At 32.4% G+C, this 11,001-nt stretch overlaps 1 protein-coding gene across 1 annotated transcript; it reads right to left on the bottom strand.

The window, feature by feature from the left end:
* Nucleotides 1-2,337: 2,337 nt before the first annotated feature.
* On the bottom strand, nucleotides 2,338-8,638 carry LOC141708002 (3',5'-bisphosphate nucleotidase AHL). Its single transcript, XM_074511471.1, has 3 exons — nucleotides 8,344-8,638; nucleotides 3,045-3,720; nucleotides 2,338-2,738 (listed from the first exon to the last, which is right to left on the bottom strand). The coding sequence occupies exons 1-3, from the start codon at nucleotides 8,495-8,497 to the stop codon at nucleotides 2,435-2,437; spliced, it is 1,134 nt and encodes a 377-aa protein (XP_074367572.1). The 5' UTR covers nucleotides 8,498-8,638; the 3' UTR covers nucleotides 2,338-2,434.
* Between the last annotated feature and the right edge of the window lie 2,363 nt (nucleotides 8,639-11,001).

Below are 11,001 nucleotides of genomic sequence, written 5' to 3'. Positions count from 1 at the left end.
TCCAAATTATCCAAACCGAGAATGAACTCTTTTTATTTTATATTATTAGGTATATTCACACAATTTTGCGAATAACACCCACAATAATCTATTGCAAGACCAGATGAATTATATATATCAATAAAGAACTTTCCACCTCCAATATAATCCAACAATACAGTATACATTTGTCGGACGTTATGACCTTTAATAAAATTTTCAAATCCAAGTAATTTTTGATTTTCACTATCGTAAACTCCTTCCCAATTAATTCCTCCTTTGCAAACAAGAAATATTTGTCGAGGAAGTTTGGCACCAAATTCCAATGCGAATGGTTTTGGTACTCTCTGTCATCAATATATATGCAAACAATTAATTTTATATTTTTATTAATTTGCCAACTAATATATATTGAGTGTTATATTACATATCAATGAACCAAAAGAGTTATGTTCAGAAATTCCGACTAAGAAGCTTTTCCCCCTAGCTTTAAGACCCTCTTTTGTGCTTGATAATCGATCTTGCAAAATATGATAATATTGAAATCATTACGTAATTTTCAAGAATAACTAAAATTACTAAATTGTTTCGAACAATTTAGTACTTTCAAACTATATATATATATGTGTGTGTGTGTGTTTTGTACTTTCAAACAAAGTACAAACTAACCTGCATCATTTTTTGCCCGAGAGAGATGGTACAGTATAAATTATGACTTGCAGCTGAAACACGAATGCCAATGGGTTGACAATGCATCTTGGTTTTTGTAGGATTTTTTTACATTGTATCTCTCCAATATATGCAACTTACTTAATTGAGACAATGATTTTCAATTATGAAGATTTGACCAAGATTGAGATAAATATATTTTATAGTTTCTTTCAATATAATTGGATATTTGTGAGCAATACATTTTCCATATAAGACAACAAATATATTTGTGAACAATACATTTTCCATGTATTTAGCTTACATAAGATTTTACATGATTTTGTAGAATCACTAAAAAACTTAATGAAGATTTGTAATAAATCAATCGATATCTTTTGTAATTTTTTTTTAGAAAAATCTAGGCTTACAAAATTTTGTAATTTACATGCTTTCTTTTAAAACATATGTTTGTTTCCAAAGTTCAACTGATTTTCCGGATACGCAGATTCTCAGCAACCAATTGTATAATTTATAAATAATATAAAAATAAAAGAAATAACTATTTTAGCTTTGCATTTTTTAACAATATAAAAATATGCTGAAAATTGCGATATTGCACTAAATAATTTTTTTTTTTTTTGTATATTTGCAAGAAATTCCCGTGTGCGAAGCACGGGCTATCTTACTAGTTATATTATAATAATCGAAATGAGGTATAATTTGATTAAACAGTTATTCCCTAATTTTGATTATTAAAAAAAAAATAGTGTTATATATCCGCTAAAATAACCGGAATGGGATATTCATTTGGTTCAACGGTTATTTCCTAATTTTAATTATCAAAGAAATAAATAAATAATGTTATATATCCGCTAAACTACTAAATTGTTAAACTACTTGATAGAGTCTACTTATCCTACTAAACTACGACCAGTTGTATGCTATTATTAAAAAATAAATAAATAGTATTATATATCCGCTAAACTAATAAATTGTTAAACCACTGGACCAAATCTACTTATTCTACTAAAGTTATCCTATTATTTTTATTATAAATTTATAATTATTATATATTTACAAAAATATTTTAAAAATTAAAATATGACAAGATAAATAAAAAATTTAAATATTAACGGAAACTTGTGTATCGTACGGAATTTAAGCAAATATACATTAAAGAGATAAATGACCGTTAACAAAATTTCTGAATAGGTACCTGGTTCAAAAGGATAATAAGCCAATAATCAATTTGAACAAGTATATAGTTGAATACGATAATAAATCAAAAATCAATTTGAACACAAAATGATTAAGCACCAAAAATTTATCCGAACATAATTCAAAACACTAACATCTTGCTTGAACATTTTAAAAAGGAAGAAAAATAAGTGGACAGAAGTATAACTCTCCTCCCCAATTTTTTCAAAAACAATAAAAACCTTCTTATCACTTACTTTCTTATCTTTTAAAAACCTATGAACATAGCGTTAATCTAAAGATACCTAAAACTGATCAAATCTAGTATGAACATACAAGTCCGACTTTACAACAACAAACAAGTCCATGACAGACGATTGCTATAACATACCTTAACATAATTATCAACTAGGTTTTTTAATATGAATGCTGGGAAATCCTGCTTAGTTTGAACGCAAAACTATATTCTCCTGATATTTCTTTCCAAGTAACTATATAAAAAAACCCAAATAATCACAATGCAATCTGAAAGAAGCCTCGAACAATTTGGTGTTAAAGGTTTTGGTGTTTGATACAATGGCTTTATTTGACAAAATATTACAAGGACTCATAAATTAGAAGAGTCCCAGCTTGCATAAACAGCCCCAATAATTTTTTCATGCATCTTAACCCCAGAACAAGCAACTATACCCCGGTCAATTCCTTCAAGGAACATTCCTCTTGAAAAGTTTAGAGGTCGTCCTCCAGCATCAGTTACAACACCACCAGCCTCTTGGACAATTAGTACGCCCGCAGCATGATCCCATATTTTCTCCTTGTATCCACCTTTTGCAAACTTCATATATATTTCAGCATCTCCCCGAGCTATTGCTGCATATTTCACCATGCTATGTACTCGAAGGGGCTTGTTTCTGCAATTAGTAGAGTTTGTTGTGTTATCAACTCACCTTCACCGTTTTTGCGTACTAAAAAGATGGAGGATACATAAAGAATACAATCATCAGTTCAAAATTCCTGTGACCAATAGTAAAAGATCAAGAGACAAAATATTATTAACGTATATTACATATCAACCTCTCAAGAACTTTATCAGTTGCTAAAAAAATCTCAGCTTTATCTTTACGGCACTATTATCTATTAACATCGCAGCTGATGCATGTGTGACAAACTGAAATAAGGAGTTAAAATTTAGCATACGAGAGAATCATAAAGCAAACCTGAGTCCGACACCATTAGCAAGCCCAGCTGTGAAGGAGTGGTTTGTATTGGCTCCCTCCACAGACTCGCAAAATGTTGCCAGGGAAGGATCATCTATTGAAGATACCTTGATCAGTTTGGCACGATTTGGCCCTTGAAGCCCCTCGTTTCCATGAATCAGTGGCTGCATCCAAGCTTCACCACTACCTTTTCTTGTAAAGATAACACATCCTACTTCTGACAGATTAGTAGAAGGAAATGTATGTCGATCGATATTGTTATGATAATTTAGCGATTCCTTTTCCAGAGGGTAATTGGGACACCCAAGAACACCCACAACAACTTTTCCGTTGTCAATCAGGGCTAGAGCAACAGCATACTGATCCCCACGAATAAATCCTAGTGTACCGTCAACAGGGTCAAGAACCCAATGCTTACCCACAGGACCCCCAGAGGAGTTGCACCGACCAATAGCCTCAAGAACTTGAGGAGCCCTCAGAGATTCACCAGGACCATTAAGACCATATGTTGGTGCTTTAGCCAGAGTTTCATTCACTGTGTTTACCACCATTTCCAAAAGACCCACCGAGTCAGTTTCTGATAGAGCTTGAACATCTTCTTCTGCAATTATAGAGACACTCTGACTACCAAAATATTTGCAAAGCATCCAGCTTACTGTTGCTTGTACGCTCCAATCTGTTCATGTAGACCAACAAACGATTCAGTGAAATGAAGTATCAAACCATGCAAGTGCACAAAGCAGTCATTTCTTCTATTTCAAAATATATGATGGAAATCCACTTATTATTCTACTAAAATGTTCCTATCTACTTAATATAACTCAAATGCCTGATAAATTATAATCAATTTTACTCCCAAATAATAACATAAATATACACAAATTATTTTGTTTAATTCCTTGTTCCGCATCATTCTCCTAATCTTCACGAGTTTTATAATGAAGAAGAATCCATCATTCTAGAACGGGTGTCCGTACGAGTTATGAATTTGAGGAAACCATTGACATATACCATCATGTTTGACTTCATAAAACAAAATTGGAATTAAAAAAGTCAAAATGCTCAACCAAATCCACTTATCTTGAATTTCTTTACACAAACATACTCAATCATGCGCCATTTGTTTCTCAGTTTTGTGACTCATCATGTTCCGTTTGTAGCTCAAGTTCAAGATTATTTAAGACTTCCATAGGCTCTAAATTTAATTCCAAAGTCATACTTTTTGGTAATGCCTTGCAAATAATGGAATCACAAGTTTGCTGCATTTTTTTACATTATAACACTCATGTCCGTTAATAACTTCAACAGTTGCTCTGATAATGATCTTTCGTGCTCATACTCGAGATGCACAATTAACACAGCATTGCCATTTTCCGGATGCAATCTTGAAATAGAATTTTATATAGTTTGATTCAATGGCTTAGAGGGTTTTCATCATTATAACTATGGATGGTTTCGGGAGTCTTAAAATTGCAGGGTCCAGGGAATTTGCTGGTGGTTGTTGGCAACTTGGCGCCGCTAACCAGTGCTAGTGATGGCTACGACTGGTTGTTGGCTTTTGGGATTGTTTTTTTTTTTTTAACTGCAGGGAAGTTGTTCCATAAAAGGTTTAAGTGGATGAATGGTGACTCTGATATCACTGATGTATGACTAGGCAAAAGGTTAAAACAGAGGATAAAAACTATATTTGCATGAATCGGTAGGAAACACAATAAATTCTTATATTTAATTTATAATATTCATCTATATTCCAATAATGAAAGAGTACAAGAACTTCAATAGAAAAAACATTACGTGGAAGCCTGGTAATTTCATGTCCTGCCATAATTAATTACAGGAAACAAATCCTTTTGTTATTCTACTAGAATATTTCCAATAACTTACTCAATATAACTTAAATACCTAATCAATTTAAACAATCTTATTACTAAATTATAACATAATTTGTTTTTTGCTAATTGATAACACGCACACGCTAGGGGTCAGCTCCTGACCTCCCGCAAGGGGGTATAAGAGCTCAACCACTGCACCAACACTTTGTTGGCAATAATAACAGAAAATATCTAACAACAAATTTGTTGATTCCTTGTTCCCCATTAGAATTGACAATTGAGACTAATATATATTTATTATAGCAATCTCTCATATTTGTTAGGCTGTTACCTACCAAATAGTAGTCATAAACATATAGAACTGAATAACATTAATTTTCCGGATTTAATTTTGACATTGTAGACATTTGTTACTTGTTTATACGAGTGAGGGCTCTCTATAGATGCAGATACATGCTCCATACTCTACTACAGTAATAGTGTAAAAGTAAGGTTTGTGTACATTTTACCCTCAGCAAACAGCAGTATATATGTATGCTTGGTTTGATTTCTACACTTGTAACTTACTGCACAAGGGAAGAAGTGCTTCCTAATTTCTGCAAATGGAGAGAGTAGACGGAAATGAATTTAAAGAACATGTAGGTACTAACTCTAAGTGGTATTAACCAGTATAAATTCACTCTCTCTTTACGAAGAAGCCTCTTTCCACTAGCTTTTCTCAATCTTTCGCACTAAAATCAAAATTCACACCAGAAGAATTCTTATTAAAATTTCAGTTGAACACTTTCTACAATGCCATGCCTTCACAAGAATTATATAAAAACATAAAAAAGGTCAGCCCAGGAAAAGGGTAGACAGAACTTGAAAAAGCCATGGTGATATCTTCATTGCAAAACTGAGAATACCGTGAATCTGAAGAGTAATCCAAGTAGAAAACTGAGACACAGTTCAACCAACATTGACCCAATCATGTCTTGTTATAAACTTTTACATGTACATCTATTTTTCATAAAAGTGCCCAACCTCAAATATAATACAATCAGCAAAAACAATGATTATATTATTCGACTTATCTAATTCATTTTCTCATTTAATTAAATATTACATACATGCATCTAAAGTCTTGAGGATAACTAAATGAGCAGATAAAAAAAGTTTACTGCATTAGTTGCATAAGGAGGGGAGCAATGATGAACTCTGAAGTGACTTGTGAACTAATATTGGACAAGAAAGACCAACCCGCAATTTTCATAGCAATACAGAGTATATTTTTGAGCAAGTAAAAGAGGTGTCAATGTTGTTGGGATTTAGGCCTGACAATGCACCTTTCCATCCATATGGTTACAATATTGTCCGTGCAAGGAGCCAAGCCCGCACAAATTTGATTTTGTGCATATTTCACATTGATCGAGTAATTGGGATGTGCTTATACTCTACCCTTGCAGCCTCGGGAAGACTTTAGAGAATTTTGACACAAGCCACTAAAATTTCTGATCACAATTCATAGTGAGAGCATCCACACACCACAAATGCAGTCCACAGTCCCCAAATCCACCTTTGGATCTAATGCTACTTGTTGGACCTCAAAGTTGGGCTTGGGTTGACACCCCTTAAAATGCGCCGCAGACCAATAATTACACAGAAATAATTTTCATCCCATTGTTGCCAATAATTAAAACGAGAGAGATTTTCTAGGATAAAAGCTATATAGGAATTAGAGCATCTCCAAAAGACTCTTAAATCACTCTTAAATATATAAAATATTAGCTTTTAGCAATTTAGTATACATATATCTCCAACAATGCTCTCTATATACACTCCTTATTCAATTTTGTATTAGTAAAAGTAACTTGTCTTACTAATTTACTATAAAATATTAGTTAAGAGCTAGGTGGAGGCTCTTAAAATTGAGAAGAGAGAAGAGGCTCTTAAGCTTTTAGAGAGCCTCTAAGAGTCTCTAGGAGCTCCAATTTTTAGAATCACTCTTTATATTTAAACTTAAGAGCCCATATAAAGAGCCTGTTAGAGATGCTTTGAGTACGAGACTAAAATCTTTATTTGCACATACAATGGGAGGGTACATGTAAGTAGAAGTTAAAACATCTTAAGCAAAACTTATTTATAAGTTTTAATTCGGTGAAATTTGCTAAAGTACCCTTAATTAATTTATTCTGAAGTGCAAGTCAGAATAGTTTAGGCAAACGGACTCGAAGTCTTTACCGTTGAGACATGAGGATGCTAGGCACACTAACTCAAACCATTTGAAACCAAATTGCTACTTTTTTATTAACTTACTAGATGAAAACACAATCCTTGATATCTATCTGCATTCGTGGCAGAGAAGAGGAGGTCTACATTTGTGCCGTTGTGCACCGATTATCACTCATGATGTTAAGAACTTATAGAGCAACTCCAAGAAAGTTTTAGTATATTCTTTAAAATAAAATATTAAAAAAGTGACTCTTAGGGATTTAGGACATTTTATTGTATGTCAACTCCGCATCCTAGTATATTATTTATTCAAACTATATAACAAAGTAGTTCAAGTGCAAAAATGAAGGTAAGGGAATATTTTATCAATAACAGCAAGATAAGTTCATTATAAATAAGTGATTTTTAATGCTAAAATAGCACTTGCACTCCAAGACTAGTTGTATTTTACAACAAAATTATTCCATATTTAGCTAACATTTTGTTCAACTCATTCGCTTTAATTTAAAGTGGACCTCTTTGCAGTTTGCACTCCATTATTAGTTATTTGATGTAATGGCAAGGATGGCTATAGCCATTCGGGGTCTCAAATATAAGACCAAGTATCCATTTATGCTTATCCATCAATGTAGAGTTACGCATTGGAGTAGAGTTTTATGATTTTAGTTATATATTATAGCTAAAAAACTAAATATAGCTATGCATTGGAAGGAGGGTCCTAACTTTTTAAGTAACCACTAGGACGTAGTTGGAGCATTAAATTGTACAACATTCCTTAAATCTTAGGTTAGACGTTAGACATAACCAATCTATTGGAGTTGCTATAAAAAAACTAAACTATCAAGAAACATATAGGAAACTCGACATGCTTCATACGAAAAAAAGAATCCAAACATCCCTAGAGAGTTACACATAGGTGATCCACTGAACTTTAGTACATAACCGGGGTATAATTTGATAACAATTGTATGTCAGGTATCCAGACCCTATAAGAAAAATAGAAATCCCATATAGCAAATGCCTGCTCTTGTAGGTACATATTACTATTGCCTATCCAACTTTCAACTTAATTTACGAATAAACTAGGAATATAATCTCCTACAACCAACTATATCATCTATTCTGGCCTAAGCTAGAACAAATAAACAAAAATTATAGATCCAATACATTAAAAAAATCAGAAATGAGAAAACAAACTGTATTTAAAAGGAATAAGCAATCTGAGCATTACACATTTAAAGTGAAAAAACAATTACCTGCAACGGTAACAGGAGAATCATCATTCTTGGACTTAACCTGATTAAAACTCCCAGAAACTAAGGCCTTTTGAACTGTTTTGCACAGAGAACAAGCCATTTGTACCACTTTAACACCCACATCCAGTTCTTCAGCATACTTATCATTCTCCATTATATTGAATTTCGTATCAGACCCAGATGAGGAACATGATATTTGTATTAACCCTGTCGGTGAATCTGTGTATGTTGTACCCCATGGTTCAGGTTCACCACAAAGTGAGAAACAGGAAATGGAGTATGTGGGTACTTGTCAAGAAAGCAGGGGTAATATATATTTGTTTAGATATTTATTTGAGAAAACAATATAATTGAAGAAATATATATATATATATATATATTGAATTCCTTTTTTTTGTCCAAAAGTAAATATATATTGAATTCTAGTCAAGTATTTATTTGAGAAAACAATATAATTAAAAAAATATATATTGAATTCCTTTTTTGTCAAAAAAGAAATATGTATTAAATTCTATTGAAGAAAGTACGAGTTATATATTTATCTATCTATACTATATTATAATAGATGAAAAATTAAAAATTTGATACTTGGCCAGTCGGTACTATCTGAATTTACTTAATTCTCCTAATTCATGGTTGTAAAAATTGCATTAATCGCCGATTAATCGGCTGGGTAATCGAAGATCACAGGTTGACTGATCTGAAGAGGCAAAATCGCCGAAAGAAACAATTTTCCAGTAAATTGAGTCAAAATCGACGAAAATCGGGTTAATTGATGAATAAGTTTTCTACAAAAAACTGGAAGATCATAAGAGGAGGAAGACCGAAAACATGAACATCTATATACATATGTAAATAAACAAAGAAAAAGGAAGGAGAAGACAGATCCCAAAATCCAAAACAATTGTTTTTAATTAAAAAGAGGCACATGTATTGAGTTTGACGTGCACATGTCCTCCACATAATATATTAAAAAAAATCGGTGTATATTTTAAAAAGGATATTGTCATAATATACATTTTATAATACTTATAGAAATGTACAATATGAAATTACAAGAGTCAGATTTACATAAATATATCTTCAAAATTATTTATTTAATTAATTAAAAAATAATTTAAATTTAAATTATTATTTAATAATCATTAAATTATATATAAATAATAAATATTATTAAAATACTTCTGATTAATCCCAGATTTACCGATTAATCCTTATAAGGTCACGTCACCGATCTTCCCCGATTACCGATTTCTGTAAAACTGCACTTACTCAACAATTTTTATAATTACTTTACAACTTTTTAGTTATTCTAAGAAAAAATGTCCAAAATACCTACATGTCAACCCAATTGACCAAAAATACCTATGTGGGCGGGAGGCAGCCCAAAATACCGACGAGACACACATTTCACATGGGCATATACAAAAAAACAAAAGACACGCATTCTGAAAATTCATGTCCCGTAAAACGCATTTTTAGAATGCATGTCTTGACTTATTTTTAAAAAAATATTCATCAAGATAACACATTCTGTACATGCGTATCCTCGTATACGCATTAAAAAAATGGGTATACGGCTTTAATTTTTAATTTTTTAATTTTTTTTAATTTTCGCTTACCGGAATAAAAGTAATGAAAAGTTGCCACAAGCTGAGAGTAGATATCAAAGAAGTCAGTATTGGATCTACAACTACAAGGGAACATGCACAAACATCTATGAATGCTATTCTTTTTGAGACTTCTAACTCTACTTCTGCTAAATCAGTTAACAAGAAGAAAGTACCCAACACGGCTTGGGTTGCTAAACATACTTAAAAATCATTGTGTGCAGGGCAAAATAAAGAAGGTCATATGGATCATAGACAGTGGATTCTCCAGGAATATGACATGTGATAAGGCCCTGCTATCAAAATTTGAGGAGAAGGCTGACCCTTTGGTGACCTTTGGAGACAACAATAAAGGACTCACAATGGGATATGGCAAGATTGTTTCTGGAAATGTTGTCATTAATGATGTAGCATTGGTAGCTGGTCTTGAAGTAAATCTTCTCAGTGTCATCCAGTTTGCAGACAAAGGCTTTAGAATTCTATATGACAAAGAAGAATGTATCTTCATCAGCAAGAAAACCAATGAAGTTGCTCTAAAAAGAGCAAGGAAAGGAAGCTTGTTTGTTGCAGACTTGGACTCAACAAATGAGAGTGGAATTTGTTGCTTTTACACCAAGGCATCCATAAATCAAAGCAAGTTATGGCATAAGAAACTCTCATGTCTAAATTACAAGGCAATCAACACTCTGGTCAAGAAAGAGTTAGTGAGAGATGTGCCAAAATTAGAGTTTGCTCAAATTAAAGTCTGTAAAGCCTGTCAGAAAGAAAAAATGAAAAGATCAAGTCACAAGTCAAAAACTATGAATTCCATAAGTACACCATTGCAACTTATTCACATGGACTTGTTTGGGCCAGTAAATGTCTTATCAATTTCGAGAAACAAATATGCACTTATGATGGTGGATAACTACTCAAGATACACATGGGTAAAATTTATGCACTCTAAAGATGAGACTCCATACATCATAATTGAGCACATAAAGAAGATAGAAAAATAGGTTGAAGATCAAAACTGTGTGAAGAGATTGAGAAGTGATAATGAAACAGA

The sequence above is a fragment of the Apium graveolens genome, chromosome 2, assembly GCF_009905375.1.
Source record: "Apium graveolens cultivar Ventura chromosome 2, ASM990537v1, whole genome shotgun sequence".
Classification (NCBI taxonomy): domain Eukaryota; kingdom Viridiplantae; phylum Streptophyta; class Magnoliopsida; order Apiales; family Apiaceae; genus Apium; species Apium graveolens.
The sequence above is the reverse complement of the archived record's forward strand: the minus strand, read 5'-3'. Positions and strand labels throughout refer to the sequence as shown.

Excerpts from the sequence above, each read along its gene's own strand:
- LOC141708002 (XM_074511471.1), bottom strand. The coding sequence starts at position 8,497 with ATGGAGAATGATAAGTATGCTGAAGAACTGGATGTGGGTGTTAAAGTG. Across the intron at positions 3,721-8,343 it reads TTCTCCTGTTACCGTTGCAG|ATTGGAGCGTACAAGCAACA; the intron begins GTAATTGTTTTT and ends CTACATGAACAG. Across the intron at positions 2,739-3,044 it reads GCTAATGGTGTCGGACTCAG|AAACAAGCCCCTTCGAGTAC; the intron begins GTTTGCTTTATG and ends TACTAATTGCAG.